At 41.9% G+C, this 19,184-nt stretch overlaps 1 protein-coding gene across 9 annotated transcripts in view; it reads left to right on the plus strand.

Annotated features, from left to right (window-relative positions):
• The window catches only part of POU2F1 (POU class 2 homeobox 1), a 181,965-nt gene that overhangs the window by 86,278 nt on the left and 76,503 nt on the right, over positions 1-19,184 (plus strand). For all 9 annotated transcript variants that reach the window (XM_073304768.2, XM_073304795.2, XM_073304805.2 and 6 more), the window contains one exon: positions 1,800-1,865. In XM_073304768.2, coding sequence (XP_073160869.1) covers positions 1,800-1,865 — 66 coding nt within the window. The remainder of the gene's footprint in view (positions 1-1,799; positions 1,866-19,184) is intronic.

Raw genomic sequence — 19,184 nt, forward strand, 5'->3', positions numbered from 1 at the left:
CTCTTCCCCTCCATCCCTGCATATGCTTCTCTGCTGCCTGGTCTGCTTGTTTTCCTTTCTCCCCACACAAGCTTTCCTGTGGCTGGTTCCCTTCTTTCCCACTTAGCTGGACATGCTGTCCGGCTCTGATCATTCTTTCTCTTGCGCCTCTTGGCATGCCTTTCCTTTCTTTTGCTGGTTGTCATTTTCAGTACCAGTGATGGTTGTGGTATCTGAGGGTGGCTCCAGTTTCCTCTGCTATTTAGTAGCTGATATGAGGAGAGACAGGCTGGCTTCTTTTCATTGTTTCCAGCTGCTTTTTCAGTCCACTAGGCAACAAAGATCCTGGATGCCTATAGAAGCAACTGGAACAAGCTAGAGCAGGTAATGACAGTGGTCAGCCCTGTGCAGACCATTGATCATTGGATCAGAGTTTTGAAACTGCTGCTTTAATGAAAACCAATTACAGGAGCAACCCTCTTAACACCCATCAAAAGAACACCCTGCATCAAAAGTTTTATGCTGAGCTAATTGAGAGCTGAGCTATGTTTTATACTGAGCTAATGGAAGATGTTTGAGGATTTGTCTGTTTTTTCTCTGTACAAATTATTCTGTTTAACCCCTTGACATAGTCTGTCTTGTCTTGTGTCTATGGTAATGTGAGATGCTGCGGTTACCAGCAAGACATGAGAAGGCCTGAGTTAGAGTTGATACTGTGCTGACAACAGCTGTTAGATACTCGAAACTGTATTCTCTCCCTGCCACCTGGGAAGGCTCTCTGCATTCACTATATTTAAGCTTGGCAGGATCAGATTTTTATTGATAAATATCAGTAAATGTAAATTTCACCGTACACACAAACTGATGAAAAAATATTTCCATTGATAGTAGTTGAAATTTACAGATAGGCAAGGTAAGAAAAATGCTGCTTGAGAACTTACTTGAGCTTGATTTTAAGGATATTTACTTTTTATGTTTTGATGTGATGTTCACAAATTGTGCTTAAATAATTATAAAGCTTTAACTTTTTCAGTCTCAATATCTAGTGTCATTAAATAATTGTCTGACCCCTTCTGAAAGCTCCCCCCATAATATCTGAAACTGAAAATTTAAATTAATAAAAATAAAAAAGCTTTATAATAAACCTATGTTATTTGTCAAAGTTATAAAACAAAATTAAAAATCAAATTCTGCCAAGCCTAGCCATATTAAACTGATAAACTTGCAAATTAGGAGAACACACTTGGAGATTGAGCCACAGGGAGGCTGGAAAGAGACCATAAAAAATAATTTAACACTGATGACATTCCTATCAAGTAAAAATGCAGGACTAGATAAATGATATTTCTCCTTGTGATGTCTGAATTTCCTTATTTATGAAAAACAAAATACATTTAGACATAGCATAAGCCAGTATTTTTGAATCTATAAATTGCTGCTTTTTTCACCAGACCTTTGCTTTTATAATTTTCACAGTATTGGGCACCTTTGACCTGTTGAATCCTTTCTGTTATTCTCTCAGCATTGTCTTGTTTTGTGTGTGTGGCTGCTGAGGTTTAAAACAATGGCCCAGTCCATGATGGGAAGACTCACCATTGCATCCTTTGGGTTCTGCCCCAGCTCAGGGACATAGACTAGATAAGTACTTGAAATTCCTTCCAGCCCTACATTTCTGTGCTCCCATCCCTGATCATCATCATTGTATGCGAGATGTATGCCATTCAGGCTTGTAATATTTTATACATAGTTTGTTAGAAAAGACAACATCAGTATTTTCCACTTTTATTACTTTATATCTCTTTACCTCTCTTTTAATGCAGACTCAAGAATGAACAATCCGTCAGAAACCAGTAAAGCACCAATGGAGAGTGGGGATGGGAACACAGGTAAGAAATGAACATTTAGCCTTCTGGGAGAATTGAATGGCTTTAAAAGGGAGAATCTCCTTTATTTGTGTATAAATACGTGGGCTGTTTTGTGTACATTTCTTACGGTTTTTTTAGTCTTCGGGTGTGTCTACACTGCAGTTAGACACCTGCGGCTGGCCTGTGCCAGCTGACTCAGGCTCGCGGAGCTCAGGCTGAAGGGCTGTTTAACTGTGGTGTAGATGTGTGGGTTTGAGCTGCGGACTGAGCTCTGGGACCCTGTGAGGTGGGAGAGTTCCAGATTTCGGGCGGCAGCCCAAGCCCACACATCTACACCACAGTTGAACAGCCCTTTAGCCCAAGTCTGCGGCATGGACTAGCCACGGGTGTCTCATTGCAGTGTAGTCATATCCTTAGGGACTACTGCTTGCCATTTAATATATTAACTACAGTATATTTAACTGTTCATTTATGCAAATCTTTGTCTCCTCACACACAATAAATTTTTTTTTCCCATTCTTGCAACATGTCACCTCTATAGAGAGCTAGGGTTGCTGAAGAGAGCTGATGTAGACTTTGACACCTATTAGGTTCTTCTCTGTTTCCCTAATACCACAATCCTACGACACTTTTATATAAGAGTTCCCTAAAGACCTGTAGGTGATGGAGAGTAAAGATTTCATTATGTATTTTTAAAATTGTATTAAAAACATAATTCATGTTTATACCTTTAGTTAAATTTTAAAAAATACTATTTTGTGCTACTAGTTCCTTTCTAGATGCCATTTAATATACTAATTCTTTTTGGAAACAAGGAGTAGAAATGAGAACTCTAATGAAAAAGTAAATAGGATGAAATAGGAGTTAGCCTCTCTCTGCAGACAAGTCCAGGTTATGAGTTAGAGGAAATTTTAATTGTAAGAAGTCATTTCTCTAAAAGCAATGAGAAGTCTGGGTTCACTGTGTGGGATGAACAATAATTCTTTCACTTCACTTTCCTCAGTAACAATAATAAGAGTATTCTTCCTTTATTTTAACTCTAGGAACTGTAATGAACCTGGCAATTTGCAGCATTTTATGTTGTTGATTCACTCCATGTTCTTTGTGCAGGGCTTTAATAACAATACATCTAAGGACAATTGAGTGTTCCTTGTACTAATCCAAGGTTGATGGATGTTTTCCTGTCAATAGGTGGAGCCAGTCAAATTTTTTCAGCTCATTCACATCTGTTCCCTGCTACTGCCTTTTCAGTTTTTGTAATGTCTACAGTAGTGGCAATGCCAAGAGTGAGGGCTTGTCCACACTGGCAATTTATAGCGCTGCAACTTTCTCGCTCAGGGGTGTGAAAAAACACTCCCCTGAGCGCAGCAAGTTTCAGCACTGTAAAGCAGCACTGTAAACAGTACACCAGCGCTGGGAGTCGTGCCCCTCGTGGAGGTGGAGTTTTTTTGTTTTGTTTTGGTTTTTTTTGGAGCGCTGGGAGAATCTCTCCCAGTGCTCTGCCATGACTGCACAAGCCATGTTAAAGCGCTGCCACGACTGCACTTTAACATTGCCAGTGTAGACTAGCCCTGAGTCTTAAGGGTTTTGTTTTTCTGTATATAAAAATAATCCATTATGAATTTAAAAGACTCTCCTGTGTGGTTTAAAAGTTCAGACCCTTTCAGATCCTCTCAAGTGGCCCTACTTAGATTCATAGATTCATAGATTCATAGATATTTAGGTCAGAAGGGACCATTATGATCATCTAGTCTGACCTCCTGCACAATGCAGGCCACAGAATTTCACCCACCACTCCTAAAAAAGACCTCACACCTATATCTGTGCTATTGAAGTCCTCAAATTGTAGTTTGAAGACCTCAAGGAGCAGAGAATCCTCCAGCAAGTGACCCGTGCCCCATGCTACAGAGGAAGGCGAAAAACCTCCAGGGCCTTCCAATCTGCCCTGGAGGAAAATTCCTTCCTGACCCCAAATATGGCGATCAGCTAAACCCTGAGCATATGGGCAAGATTCATCAGCCAGATACTACAGAAAATTCTTTCCCGGGTAACTTGGATCTTACCCCATCTAAAAACCCATCACAGGCCATTGGGCCTATTTACCATGAATATTTAATTACCAAAACCATGTTATCCCATCATACCATCTCCTCCATAAACTTATCGAGTTTAATCTTAAAGCAAGATAGATCTTTTGCCCCCACTACTTCCCTCGGAAGGCTATTCCAAAACTTCACTCCTCTGATGGTTAGAAACCTTCGTCTAATTTCTAATCTAAATTTCCTAGTGGCCAGTTTATATCCATTTGTTCTTGTGTCCACATTGGTATTGAGTTTAAATAATTCCTCTCCCTCTCTGGTATTTATCCCTCTGATATATTTATAGAGAGCAATCATATCTCCCCTCAACCTTCTTTTAGTTAGGCTAAACAAGCCAAGCTCCCTGAGTCTCCTTTCATAAGACAAGTTTTCCATTCCTCGGATCATCCTAGTAGCCCTTCTCTGTACCTGTTCCAGTTTGAATTCATCCTTCTTAAACATGGGAGACCAGAACTGCACACAGTATTCCAGGTGAGATCTCACCAGTGCCTTATATAACGGTACTAAAACCTCCTTATCCCTACTGGAAATACCTCTCCTGATGCATCCCAAGACGACATTAGCTTTTTTCACAGCCATATCACATTGGCAGCTCATAGTCAACCTATGATCAACCAATACTCCAAGGTCCTTTTCCTCCTCCGTTACTTCTAGTTGATGCGTCCCTAGCTTATAACTAAAATTCTTGTTATTAATCCCTAAATGCATGACCTTACACTTCTCACTATTAAATTTCATCCTATTCCTATTACTCCAGTTTACAAGGTCATCCAGATCCTCCTGTAGGGTATCCCTGTCCTTCTCTAAATTAGCAATACCTCCCAGCTTTGTATCATCTGCAAACTTTATTAGCACACTCCCACTTTTTGTGCCCAGGTCAGTAATAAAAAGATTAAATAAGATTGGTCCCAAAACTGATCCTTGAGGAACTCCACTGGTAACCTCCCTCCAACTTGACAGTTCACCTTTCAGTAGGACCCGTTGTAGTCTCCCCTTTAACCAATTCCCTATCCACCTTTCAATTTTCCTATTGATGCCCATCTTATCCAATTTAACTAATAATTCCCCATGTGGCACAGTATCAAACGCCTTACTAAAATCTAAATAAATTAGATCCACTGCGTTTCCTTTATCTAAAAAATCTGTTACTCTCTCAAAGAAGGAAATCAGGTTGGTTTGGCACGATCTACCTTTTGTAAAACCATGTTGTATTTTGTCCCATTTACCATTGACTTCAATGTCCTTAACTACCTTCTCCTTCAAAATTTTTTCCAAGACCTTGCATACTACAGATGTCAAACTAACAGGCCTATAATTACTTGGATCACTTTTTTTCCCTTTCTTAAAAATAGGAACTATGTTAGCAATTCTCCAATCATATGGTACAACCCCTGAATTTACAGATTCATTAAAAATTCTTGCTAATGGGCTTGCAATTTCTTGTGCCAATTCTTTTAATATTCTTGGATGAAGATTATCTGGGCCCCCCGATTTAGCCCCATTAAGCTGTTTGAGTTTCGCTTCTACCTCAGATATGGTGATGTCTACCTCCATATCCTCATTCCCATTTATCATGCTACCATTATCCCTAAGATCCTCTTTAGTCTTATTAAAGACTGAGGCAAAGTATTTGTTTAGATATTGGGCCATGCCTAGATTATCCTTGACCTCCACTCCATCCTCAGTTTTTAGCGGTCCCACTTCTTCTTTCTTTGTTTTTTTCCTATTTATATGACTATAGAACCTTTTACTATTGGTTTTAATTCCCTTTGCAAGGTCCAACTCTACTTGACTTTTAGCCTGTCTCACTTTATCCCTACATATTCTGACCTCAATAAGGTAGCTTTCCTTACTGATCCCTCCCTTCTTCCACTCCCTATATGCTTTCTGCTTTTTCTTAATTACCTCTCTAAGATGCTTGCTCATCCAGCTTGGTCTACAACTCCTGCCTATGAATTTTTTCCCCTTTCTTGGGATGCAGGCTTCCGATAGCTTCTGCAGCTTTAATTTAAAATAATCCCAGGCCTCCTCTACCTTTAAACCCATAAATTCTTCAGTCCAATCCACTTCCCTAACTAATTTCCTTAATTTTTGAAAGTCAGCCCTTTTGAAATCGAAAACCCTAGTTGCAGATTTATTTTTGTTAATCCTTCCATTCAGTTTGAACTGAATTAGCTCATGATCACTTGAGCCAAGATTATCCCCTACAACCATTTCCTCTATGAGATCCTCATTACTCGCCAAGACCAGATCTAAAATGGCATCCCCTCTAGTCGGTTCAGCAACTACTTGTTGAAGGAATCCATCAGCTATCGCATCTAGGAAAATCTGAGCCCTATTATTATTACTAGCACTCATCCTCCAGTCTATATCTGGGAAGTTAAAGTCTCCCATGATCACACAGTTTCCATTAGTATTTACTTTATTAAAAACATTAAAAAGGGCTCTATCCATATCCAAATTAGATCCCGGTGGTCTATAGCACACCCCAAGCACTATCCTAGGGGAGGCTCTAATAGTTTTCTTCCCCAATTTAATTATTGCCCAGACAGACTCAGTCATATCCATTTCATCGCTTCTTATTTCTTTACATTCTATCTCATCATTGATATACAGTGCTACTCCACCACCTTTACCTTTATTTCGGTCTTTCCTAAACAGCACATACCCTTCAATACCTGTAGCCCAGTCATGACTACTATTCCACCAGGTCTCTGTTATACCTATAATATCTGGTTTCACTTCCTGCACCAGTAACTCTAGTTCCTCCATTTTGTTACCTAGGCTCCTTGCATTAGTGTACAAACATCTTAATTTTTGCTGTTTGGCCTCACTCACATTCTGTACCCTATTAGGCACGGTTATTTTACTACCAGTATAACCTATTAGACTTGTATCTACACTGCCCTTCCTCCTACCTACAGCTGTATCCACTCTTACTTCATTTTCTTTCCACTCTATGCTAAATTCTGGCGTGGAGATTACCTGGACATCTCCCAACCATCTCCCCCAAATTCCTAGTTTAAAGCTCTCTTAATCAGTTGTGCCAGCCTCCATCCTAGAAGTCTATTTCCTTCCCTACTCAGATGAAGTCCATCCCGAGAGAACTGTCCTCTATCCATGAATGCCTCCCAATGGCCATACATCCCAAAGCCCTCCTTATAGCACCACTGCCTAAGCCATCTATTGATAGTCATAATCTTGTCACACCTTTGTTGCCCTTCTCTAGGAACAGGCAAAATCCCACTAAAGATCACCTGAGCCTCAATTTCCTTAAGCGTCCTCCCCAGCCTAACATAGTCTCCCTTAATACTTTCCAGTGAGAATCTAGCCGTATCATTTGTTCCCACATGAAGGATAATTAGGGGATTCTTTCCCGCTCCCTTTAGAATCCTTTTTAACCTCAGGTCTACATCCCGTATCTTAGCACCTGGAAGACAGCACACCCTCCTATTTTCTGGATCAGCTCTGGTTACAGGCCTATCTATTCTTCTCAATAAAGAGTCCCCAATCACATAGACCTGCCTTTTCCTAGTGACAGTGCTATTCTCCAGTCTATCCCCTGTTCCCTCTGGCTGCAAGTTTTTTCCATTCCCATTCTCCCTTGTAATCCTTTTTAACCCATCCTGTATCCTCCTGGGGCTCATATTTGGTGTAATCTCCATTAACTCTTCCCCTTTTCCTATAGGACTAACCGCTCTTCTCTTCTTCCTTGCCCTGTCACCTTCAGTGACTACCTGCTGAGCCCCTTCTTCATTTTCCAACTCTGCAAACCTATTCTGAAGCTCTATTTCTCCTTCACTAGCCCGTCTTTTCCTCTGCCTAGTTCTTTTAGTCACATGCTTCCACTGACCACTTTCCTCACCCAGTCTCCCCTCAAAATTCCCTAGTCCTGCTTCCATCTGCAAGTCTGAGCTTTTCCCTTCAGATACCTCATGTCTTTGCTCCATAATCTGCTCAAACCCCTTCCTAAACTCTACCAGACTTTCCACCTGCATCTCCAAACCTCTGATCTTTTCCTCCATCAGCTCTATCAGATGGCATTTCATGCAGACAAAACTCTTACCAGGTGCCCCCTCCAGGATCATGTACATACCACAGCTTCCACATCCAGTCATCTTCATTGTGTCATCTGCTACATGGGTCACTCCCACTGCCACCTCTGAATCTGTCATAGCCTTCCCACCTAAATCCTGTTAATCTGGGAAACACAAACCACACCAAAACACCACCACCCACAGCAAAACCAAACCCCACACAAGCACCACAAGACAAACTCCGCTTTCAAACTCCCACTCAAACTCCCCTGTTTACAGCTCTGGTTGCTAGCTCCTGTGCTGCTGCAGCTGTCTGTGCTGCTGCCTGACTGGCTGCTACCTTTATAGGACCCCTAGTCAGTGAAGCCCCGCCCCCTAATCAGGGCTCAGCTTCTCTTCCAGCACAAAGCCCCTACAAGCCTCTACACATACAAATACTACCAATACAAAGCCAAACAAACACAAATACCTTCTCCTCCAACAGAACTCCCACTCAAACTCCCCTGTTTACAGCTCTGGTTGCTAGCTCCTGTGCTGCTGCAGCTGTCTGTGCTGCTGCCTGACTGGCTGCTACCTTTATAGGACCCCTAGTCAGTGAAGCCCCGCCCCCTAATCAGGGCTCAGCTTCTCTTCCAGCACAAAGCCCCTACAAGCCTCTACACATACAAATACTACCAATACAAAGCCAAACAAACACAAATACCTTCTCCTCCAACAGAACTCCCACTCAAACTCCCCTGTTTACAGCTCTGTTTGCTAGCTCCTGTGCTGCTGCAGCTGTTTGGAACTGTGTCGGCTTTCTCAGGAGGACAGTGATTCTAACTCTTCCTTTCTCCTCCAGAATCACTGAAGCTGGAGGTGTGTGAAAGCCCTGAGGAAAATTTGGTTTCTACTTTAGGCACAGCAGCTTCCTGCCTATAGCACAGCCTCAGTAGGAACAGAATACAGAAGTGTGGTGGATAAGATACACTGAAGGGAATGCACTGCCATCTGGCAGTGTATTCAATGTGACTTTATGCTATAAACAATTATCATGCTACTTTTTGACTAAAGTATGTAGCCAAAGAGGATTACATGGGCTGGTCTTCCTCTCATATATAGCTGTTTCAGCAATACCCTAGCTCAGTTGTAGAACAGGCAGAGGTAAATAGGTGATCAGTTCTGGAGCGCTTAGATCCTAAAGTAACCTGCTGATTTATGCAACAACATAGGGCTATAATTTCTGTGACTTCCTCATTTATGTTCCCTAATGGTGGGAATCACTGTATTGTATGAGGCTGAACTTTTAGATTTTGCAGTGGCATGTGTTTGGATTTTTATAAGTATAATCTCTAGTAAATTAAAATATTCCCTGGGCTGTTCATTTTAGGCTCATAATTTATAAACTCAGTAGGCAAGATGACAGAACTCAGAATTTTGGAGGGCTCTCTGTATTTATTGTATTAGGTCTCATTGTTTTTATGCTCACAAACCAGTGAAGCTAATAATAAGTAACATTTATGAACCATTCCTTCCAGGTTCAAACACCTTACAGGCAGCTGGCAGATGTTAATCTCCGAGAATTTTATTTGTGTCACTTTCAGGGCTAAAAGAAGCTACAAACTCTGCTGGTTTCCCAGTGACGCTTGTAACTCAGATGAGTCTCTCATGTATACACCGCCAGCAGATCTCTTAACCACAATGAATCATTGCTTTTTTTCTCTCTTTGAATCATCTGTGTATCAAAATTCTATGAACTGATGGAGCTTGTAAATTTTATGACAGAAATAGCTAAGGTGTATGGAATTTACATTTGGCAGAGATTGTAACTTCAGAAAAAATGCAATCATGGTTGGTAAAGTTAACATACCTTGCAAGTTCTATGAGACTAGTAGCTAAGGTTCATTGAAGTTAGAGAAATATTGTAGTTAGAAATTAGACAAATTACAGTTCATGATACTTTAAACCTTTGGAACTTAAGTCAGATCCCCTGCAGAGACTATAGTCTCAACAGAATGTATAAAATAGATTACACCTTTTGGGGATCTCATGCAGGTTAGTGTCAGCAATGTGCCCAAATGGGACGGTAACTTTTAGTAGGGATCTCATACAGGTTTCTCAGGCACAAAAGGAGCTAGTTGCTGCTGAAGTCATGGAACTTGTGATGGTCACTTGCTCTCTGACTAGGACTCATCCCTACTCTAAACAAAACTCTGCAAACTTCTTCTCAACGCCCGCTTCTTAACCCCAGTCTTGTCCAGGAAGGCCAACTGGATGTCCCCTGGAGGCACTGAAGGATAGAAAGAATAGCAAGCCTCTGGACATCTCTCCAAACCTCTATCCAGGCACCTAATGGTAAATTGGGACTCTTTTTGTCCTATAAAGAGTGAGAGTATGGCATAAAATTTACCTGAGGTCTTCAGTACAATTTACTGCTTTAACTAATGCCCTTAATTTCCCAACGTCTGCTCTTTTGAAATACAAAATCAGAGTTGATAACTTGGTTTTGATTATCCTTCCATTTAATTTAAATTGAATCAACTCCTGATCACTCATTCCAAAGCTATTTCCTATGACCAGTCCTGGTGGTTTTGTTTTTTGATTTGGGTTTTTTTGCAGTGTAGACAAGTGCAGTCAAGCACATTAGACCTAGGGCACCCTGGATTTATGTGGCATTTTCCCCAGCCCCATGTCCACTGCCACATTTCACACACACTGACCAAGATGGCATGGAGTCATTGAGAGTTTGACCCCCACGCACCATAGGACGTGTGGTTGGAGAGATAGGATAGTAACTGCTATTGTTCAGAAGAATTGGGCCCCATGTCTACTGTCTTTAAGCAGCATGAGTTTTCCATGTTTAGCTCCTAAGCACAGTAGGAGTTGGGACTCTCTGATCCCTTCATGCCCCTTCTAGTCTCTTGAGCTTCAAAATCCATGCCAGCTGCAGTCTCATTTCACCAGCTCTCTCATGAACTTCTTGAGGTTCACAGGAGCAGAGCCCCACTTCTAGCACCTTAGGAGCAAGGTCCTGTGTACTCTACAAACTGGATTTAAAATCTAAGGCGAGCCCCCCTCGACCCTCTACGCCACCCCACCCTCTCTTTCTGTGGCAAATTGGAAATTCAGTAGTAGAGTCAAGTAAGGTCCTAGTGTTCTTCCCAAAAACAAAACTGTGTCCTAAGGGTAGGAGAAACAAAAGTCGATACCCTAGTTTTAAAGAGTTCTTCCAGTTTTTATTTGAATAGGACTAAGGCATTTAGAAAGTTAGTAAGACTTTCTGTAGCCTTTTGAGGATCGCTATCAAGAAAATGCCATTTCTGCTCTGCACCTATCTAAATGGAGTAAGCCATGCTTTGAGACATTAGATATTAGCTAGGGAGTCAGTACCTAAGAGTCTTGGCACTCACTCTACCAGAGCTTCAGGCAACATTAATGGGATGCCTCCATAATGATTTCATCTTAGAAATCTGTAAGGTTGCTATCTGGAGTCCTGTATACACATTTACACAGCAGTTCTCTCCTAACATGGAATCTTGATTTGATGCTTTCTTTGGGAGGGGACAGTTAATTAGAATGCCTCATCCCACCTTCCTGGGAATATATTGCTAGGTAGAACCTCACAAGAGGGAATATGCAAGATGATACCTTGAAGGAAGAAAAAATGCTTTGTTTAATTACAATAGTGGTTTGTCAGGAGTGTTTCCTGTATATATTCACACTTACCTAACCACCTTTTCCTCTTCCTTGGAGCTCTACTCTCATAGGATTGTGTGGTTTAGTGGAAAGAACTGAAACATTTGGGGATGCCTTACATCCTTTACTGGGGAGCCGCTATCTACCATCTGCAAAGATGGCTGCAGTCCCCCATTGTTTCCAGTGGGACTGAACCAGGTTGCCCTCAAAGTGACTGCTCACTGCTGTCATAAGGTAGAGAGGGTGACTATGGACTTTTTGTTGAGCACATGTAGACCGGTCTGTTCCCAAAGAAAAATAGAACTTGCATACGATTTGAATAATCTGTAATTCATCTTTAACCAGGTTTATACATTCTAAACAAAGATATTTTATATATACACACATTGACAAATCTATTAATCTTGCTACATTATCAAGTAAGCTTAATCATTTATGCAACACCTCACATAAAGCATAACCAGGCAGCAAAGTGGGATAACTCTGCTGGATTTCCAAATATAAGACTGAGGTCTGGTCATTTTATAACACCCTTTTAATAAGTTATATTTATGAAGCTTTGGAACAAAGGAGTCAGTGAGATTGGTGTTTTTTTCTAAAAAATATGTACTATAGAATTTATTTTCGGGAAGTTCTGTGGCCTGTGTTATAACAGGAGGTCCGACTAGATGATCACACCTGGTCCCTTCTGGCCTTGGAATCTGTGTCCATCGTCCAGGCTGGAGGTGAAGGCACTTTGCTGTAATTGCTACAAAGAAATTATGCTCAGGAAATTGTGTTGTCTGATATGCATAGAGCATTCAGAAATTGTGGAGGGATTTGTATTTTAAGAAACTAAAGCCAAACACTCATGCCTTATAGACTTGTAAGAATTCTGAAAACAGATCTGAAATTTCAAAGGTCAGCTGAGTGCAGTTTTTAGATGGTCATATAAGGATATGGGGAATTTTCTCTACCACCCTTCCCTCCCAGAGGGAAAACTGAACAAACATGAAGGTTAAAAGGCAGGGTAGACCTCAGGCTTATTCCAGTCTAGACTGTTTGACAAACAGGAAAGTTCTGGTTTAGAGGTCTATCAGAGGTCCTTGAAGAAAGGTTTGAAGAAAAGAGCAGGTGAGCATTAAAAATAAGTTCATTTTGTTGCTGTTGTACTAGTTGTTTTGACGGCCATGCTTAATGTTAGTAACATAAATTAAGGCTTAATCCAAAGTCCTTCGAGTCTATAGAAAGACTGTCATCAGACCCCTAGTCTTTAAACTTCATAGCTCATTGAAGTAAATTATTTCAGAGGGGTAAAATTTTAATATTTTAAATTGTCTCAGAGGCCTTTGAACATAACACACTTTTTTAATTGCTACCACTGTTTGGCCAGAAATTGTTTTCTGATTCATGCTTTCCATGGTAACTCTGCAGTGGGGAGTACTGTAAAAGCTTTGTTACGTTTGAATAAATGTTTTAAATTTGTAGAAAAGAGAAAAATTGCAAAATCCATAATCTTCTTGCAACTACAATTTTCCAGTGTTCCTGGATGCTAGTCTACTATATCTGTGTATTATAAGAGAGATGCAAGTAGAGGGGAGACAGCATATTCGGTGTCTAGAGCATGAGAAGAGAATCAGAAGTCCTGATTCTATAAATGAACTGCTGCGTAATCTTAGGCTACTTTCTGTATCTAAGTTTTTCCTATCTCTAAAAGAGTGATTGTATTTGTACACCTTTTGTAAAACTTTTCCTTCTATTGAAAGGCACTAAACAGATGCATAGTATAATTATCAGTATTCCTGGTATAAGTCTCTTCAATATCCACCAATGATCTTTCACTGCTAACTCTGGGAATATCTGAGTGACTGCCATTCATGTCTCGTATGGTGGTTTGATTAATGCAGCAATGTATGTGATGGAGGGAATAGATCAATCTGTTGTTCAGCTTTGAAGATGGTGCCAAAGTGGCCGAAGACCACAATGACGACCTCGGCTTTATAGAGGTAGATTCCCTGCCTGGTGAGCCCTGGGCACAGTCCTTGGAGGACTTCTTAGAGGAGTTTTGTGGTCTTCCTTTTAGAGGTCCTGGAGGTTTGGGGCTCTGATATAGTGGAGACTGGTGTACAGTCCCTTGGTCTGGATCAGAAGTCAGGCTTGGCGAGCTCTCTCCATCATGAGAAGATGAAGTTCTATCTCTGTTTTTTCTGGCTCTGGACTTCAGTGCCAGACAGAAGGTATGCTTCTTGGCAACGTGCATTACCTGAGGCAATGGATGCAGTGGGAGTGCCTATCACTTACCGGATCGCCTCCCTGTACAACAGACTTTTGAAGCCGGGAGAACTGGGCAGAACCTCCCAGTGAACAAGAACTACTATCTAGTATCTATATATGAGAATTTTTTAAATTTTTTTAAAACTAGAAAGCTAAAATTACTGGTACTTACTGACTATTTGTAGTAGCATTACTCTAACTACTAGAATAAGAAATGAGGACAACATTGAGGAAGTCTCAACGGGTACAACTGTCAGAGCTCTGTCTCAGGCCGAGGTGGCTGAGAAGGAACCGAGGACAGTTCGCCCATGCAGTGCTGTTCCTTGGGCTCACGAGGTAGGGAAATCTACCTCTTAAAAAGTCAAGGTTGTCAGTGTCTTCAGCCACTTTGGCACAATCTGTTCTTCAGTCAAGTACCCGTGAGGCTGCTGGTTCCTCAGGTACCCAGGATACTGCTAGACTGAGAGACTGCAAAGCTTCAGGCCCGGAGAGATAATTGGTACAGTTGGCAGACTGAGGCAGCAAGGAAAGCTCTTCCTCTGCTTCCTTGGTACCAAAGAAGCTGGCTTGGGCTCCGACCACACTCCCCTCAGAGTGCTGGAGACCCACGGAACCATCAGTGCCTTCGACCATCATCACCTCGATGCAGACCACGGACTTGAACCAATAACACACTCAGTACCCCAGGAGTTCTGTTTTCCCCGGGACCTGGCTGTATCTGAGACATCTAGTTCTCTGCTGTTTGGCTCTGATGTGCTGTCAGTACTAAGAACGTCGATCTCCTGAAGTTCATCCGGTACCAATGGTTTCACTTCAGATCTCTGCAGGTGCCCCACCATTCCAGAGTGATTTATAAGAAGAGGATTCCAATGAAGACCTTGCCTCTGTGTCTCAAATATTAATTCAGGGTTCTCCTCATCACACCTATGGAGGCCCCTTTCCGGAAGTGTCTGAAACTATAACTACTTGTGGCACAAAATACTATCACCATCTCCTTTGAGGAGCAGAAAGCTAGAGCCAATGAGGAAGTCTCTCCTGTGGCCAGCATCTCATTTTCAACTCTGGATGAAGCTGTCATGCCTCCTCTGCCATCCTGGGCAGATGATTTTAAGCAGTTCCAGGATCTGGTCAAGAAAATTGCTGACTCCTTACAGATCTCTCTTGAGGAGCTTAAAGAACCTCATCATAAGCTGCTTAATATCCTCCATTCACCCTCATTTACCTGCATAGCTTTTCCCATAAACAAAGCCCTTCTGGACCCAGCAAAGATCATCTGGCACACTCCAGCTACTATTCTGCCTATGTGCAAGAGAGCAGATAAGAAATATTATGTCCCAGCAAAGGACTCCAAATTTTTATTTTCTCATCCCTCACCTAACTCTTTGGTACTCAACGCAGTTAATGAATGTGGAAGGTAGCACAAGTGTCTGGACCTACTGGGTAGGAAATCTTATTCCTCAGCTTCCTTACAATTTAGAATCGGCAATTACCACATACTAGTGGCAAAATTTTATCATGTAAACTACACCAAACTGAACTCTTTTGTTGACCGCTTACTGGCAGAACACAGGGAGCAATTCCAGGCTCTTATTACAGAGGGACAATTACTTGCCTGGGCATCTCTATAAGCCTGTGTCGATGCCTCCCATTCGATCACTACAGCAGTAGTTATGAAAAGGGCTTCCTCATTCCAGCTCTCTGGATTTCCAAAAAAGGTCCAGAATACAGTGGGGGACCTTCCTTTTGATGGGTCTGAGTTGGTTTTGGACAACATGGATGAATCTCTGCAAATGTTAAAGGACTCTAGGGCTGCCTTGCATTTTATTGGTATCTATATACACACACCTACAAAAGGAAGCTCAGCAAGTCCCAGATGGCTCTGAGAGCCTACTCTGCTCAATTTCATATCTCCCAGGAGCCATGTGAACTGCATCAAAAGAGACCCAGATTCCAGAGAAGGAAATCGTCCACTTCTCAGCCTTGCATCCTTCCACCTCCAAGCAGCAATTTTGATGGGCTAGTCGAGGGCCCAAATTACCGTCATCCTCATCTGCACCAATCCACCTGCCTTCTTCCCTTTGGCAATAGCCGTTACCACTTCTGGCAGGCTTGGGAGACAATCACTGTAGATAAGTGGGTTTTGGAGATCATCTCCACAGGATACACCATCTACTTTACTACGTTTCCACCTACAAATCCCCCTTCCCTGTCCCTCTTTAGGGAACCCTCTCACAAGACCTTGCTTCATCAAGAAATAGATTCTTATGCATGAAAGCTATAGAACCAGTCCCCCCCCGCAGCACAGAGGGCAGGGGGGTTATTCAGGGTATTTCCTGATACCAAAAAAGAGTGGAGTTAGGAGACCCATCCTAGATTTGAGGCTACTCAACACCTATGTGAAGACACAAAAATTCAAAATGGTGACTCTTGCAGCGATAATAGAGCAAGGGGGTTGGTTCTTAGCCCTCAATCTTCAAGATGCATATTTCCATATTGTGATCCTTCTTATCCCACAAACAATATCTATGTTTCACTGTTGATCAGGGCCACTTTCAATACCAAGTGCTCCCCTTTGGCCTGTCATCTGCTCTGAGGATCTTTAGAAAGTCATGTCAGTAGTAGCAGCACAGCACAGCTCAACAGGAAAGATAGTATTCCCTTACCTGGACAATTGGCTGCTGAAAGGCCGCTCCTTGAAACTGATGCCTCGGGCAACTTCTGAGGCCACAGATTTCTTCCTCGAATTGGCCTTCAATTAAACTTTCAAAAATCCACTCTGACCCCTGTGCAAAACTTAGGGTAAATAAGGGCACATCTTGATTCAGTAACAGCAAGAGCCTACCTTCCTCTGCACAGATTTGTGGCTCTTTCTAGCATAGCCAACACAATTCAGCTCAGTCCCCAAACTCTGATAAAGAACTGTCTTCAGCTGCTGGGGCACAGGGCAGCCAGCACCTTCATCATAGAACATGCAAGACTCCGAATGTGCTGCCTTCCAGTGTGGCTCAGAACTGTTTATTCACCAGACACAGTTTAAATATGCTTCTTTGCATACCCACCTGCATAAAACAATCCCTCAGCTGATGGCAAGACTATCACAACGTGTGTGCAAAAGTCCCATTCGTGTATCCTCCCCCAACAGTCATCATAGAACTGGAAGGGACCTCAAGAGCAGTGGCGTAGCCAGGTGGAGAAAACGGGGAGTGGAGATGAAAAAAAGGCGCCATCAGCTAGTACTCACCCGGCGGTGCTCCAGGTCTTCAGTAGCACTTCACTCGCTCCGCTCTTCGGCAGCATTGCAGTGGCGGGGTGTGTGTCCTTCAGTGCTGCCGAAGACCGGAGCAAGTGAAGGTCCCGATGCCAAAGTGCTGCTGAAGACCTGGAGCGCCGCCTGACCCGCCACTGGAGTCGTCAAAGAATTAAAAAGGCACCTCTTCTGTTTGGTGGGGGAGGGGCCACTGCCCTGCTCCCTCCCAGCTACGCTACTGTTCAAGAGGTCATCTAGTCCAGTCCCCTGCACTCCTGGCAGGGCTAATTATCTAGACCAATCCTGACAGATGTTTGTCTAACCTGCTCTTAAAAAATCTCCAATGATGGAGATTCCACAACCTCCCTAGGCAATTTATTCTAGTGCTTAATCACCCGGACAGTTAGGAAGTTTTTCCTAATGTCCAACCTAAACCTCTCTTGCTGCAATTTAGGCCCATTGCTTCTCATCCTATCCTCAGAGATTAAGAAAAATTATTTTTCTCCCTGCTCCTTGTAACAGCCTTTTACATACTTGAAAACTGTGATCATGTCCCCTCTGTCTTCTCCAGACTAACCCAATTTTTTCAATCTTCCTTTCTAGGTCATGTTTTCTAGACATGTTTTCATTTTTGTTACTCTTCTCTGGACTCTCTCCAATTTATCCACATCCTTGCTGAAATGTGGCACCCAGAGCTGGACACACTACTCCAGTTGAGGCCTAATCAGTGCAGAGTGGAAGAATTACTTCTTGTGTCTTGCTTACAGATATTTACCAGTAAAATCTAATCCTCCCAAGCCTAACTATTTGCCTCCTTGATTTTCCTGAAAATAAGCCACACTTGCTTTCATTGATTTTTAAAATGATGCCTAAGTCCGCTGATATAACAACTGCATCTCTTTCACTTAGTCGATAACTTAGGTTTGCTAGCCATAATTTTTAATCTGAATAAAGTGGGGGGTCAGGAGAGGGTGTTTAGTGGTGGTGTATTTGTGTTGGTTCCAGGATATTAGAGAGATATGGTGGGCGAGGTAATATTTTTTATTGGACCAACTTCTGTTGGTGAGAGAGACAAGCTTTCGCGCTACACAGAACCCTTCAGCTAAATAGAAGGTCGAACAGATTAGCATAAGTAGTTAGCACATATTCTAAGGGACTATTCAAGGTGAAGTGGCCTGTTAATATCACTGTAGTCATACAACAGTAAGGGGGGGCTAGTGGGTTAGGGATTGTTATAATAAGCCATGGGCATTCATGAATTAGTTGAGCACCTGTCCATCCCCGGAGACAAAATCTGATAGCTTTTAGGATGAAGCAGTACAGTGATCCTACTGAAATTTCCTCCAAATCTAAGCACATTGTTTTTTTTCTCATTTTAGTCACCCCATTTCTTAGAAGATTAGGATAATTATAGACCTGTCATTCTGACATCGATCCCAAGCAAGATAATGGAGCAGCTGATACGGGACTCGATTAATAAAGAATTAAAGGAGGATAATATAATTAATGTCAATCAACATGGGTTTATGGAAAATAGATCCTTTGAGACTAAGTTCATATCTTTTTTTATGACATAAGTTTGGTTGATAAAGGTAATAGTATTGATGTAATATACTTAGACTTCTGTAAGACATTTGACTTGGTACCGCACCACATTTTGATGAAAAAAAAACCCTAAAAAGGTATAAAATCTACATGGTGTACTTTAAATACATTAAAACTGGCTAGCTGATAGGTCTTAAAATGTAATTGTAAATAGGAATCACATCAAGTGGGTGTTTCTCAGAGTCCCACAAGGATCGACTCTTGGCCTTACGCTATTCAATATTTTTATCAATTACCTGGAAGAAAACATAAAAGCATGACTGATAAAGTTTGCAGATGACACACAGATTGGAGTAGTAAATAAGGAAGAGGACAGGTCACTGATACAGAGTGATCTGGATCACTCAGTAAGCTGGGCTCAAGAAAACAATACGGATTTGAATAATCTAAATGTAAATGTATACATTTAGGAACAAAGAATGTA

The sequence above is a fragment of the Lepidochelys kempii genome, chromosome 1 (assembly GCF_965140285.1).
Source record: "Lepidochelys kempii isolate rLepKem1 chromosome 1, rLepKem1.hap1, whole genome shotgun sequence".
Lineage (NCBI taxonomy): Eukaryota > Metazoa > Chordata > Testudines > Cheloniidae > Lepidochelys > Lepidochelys kempii.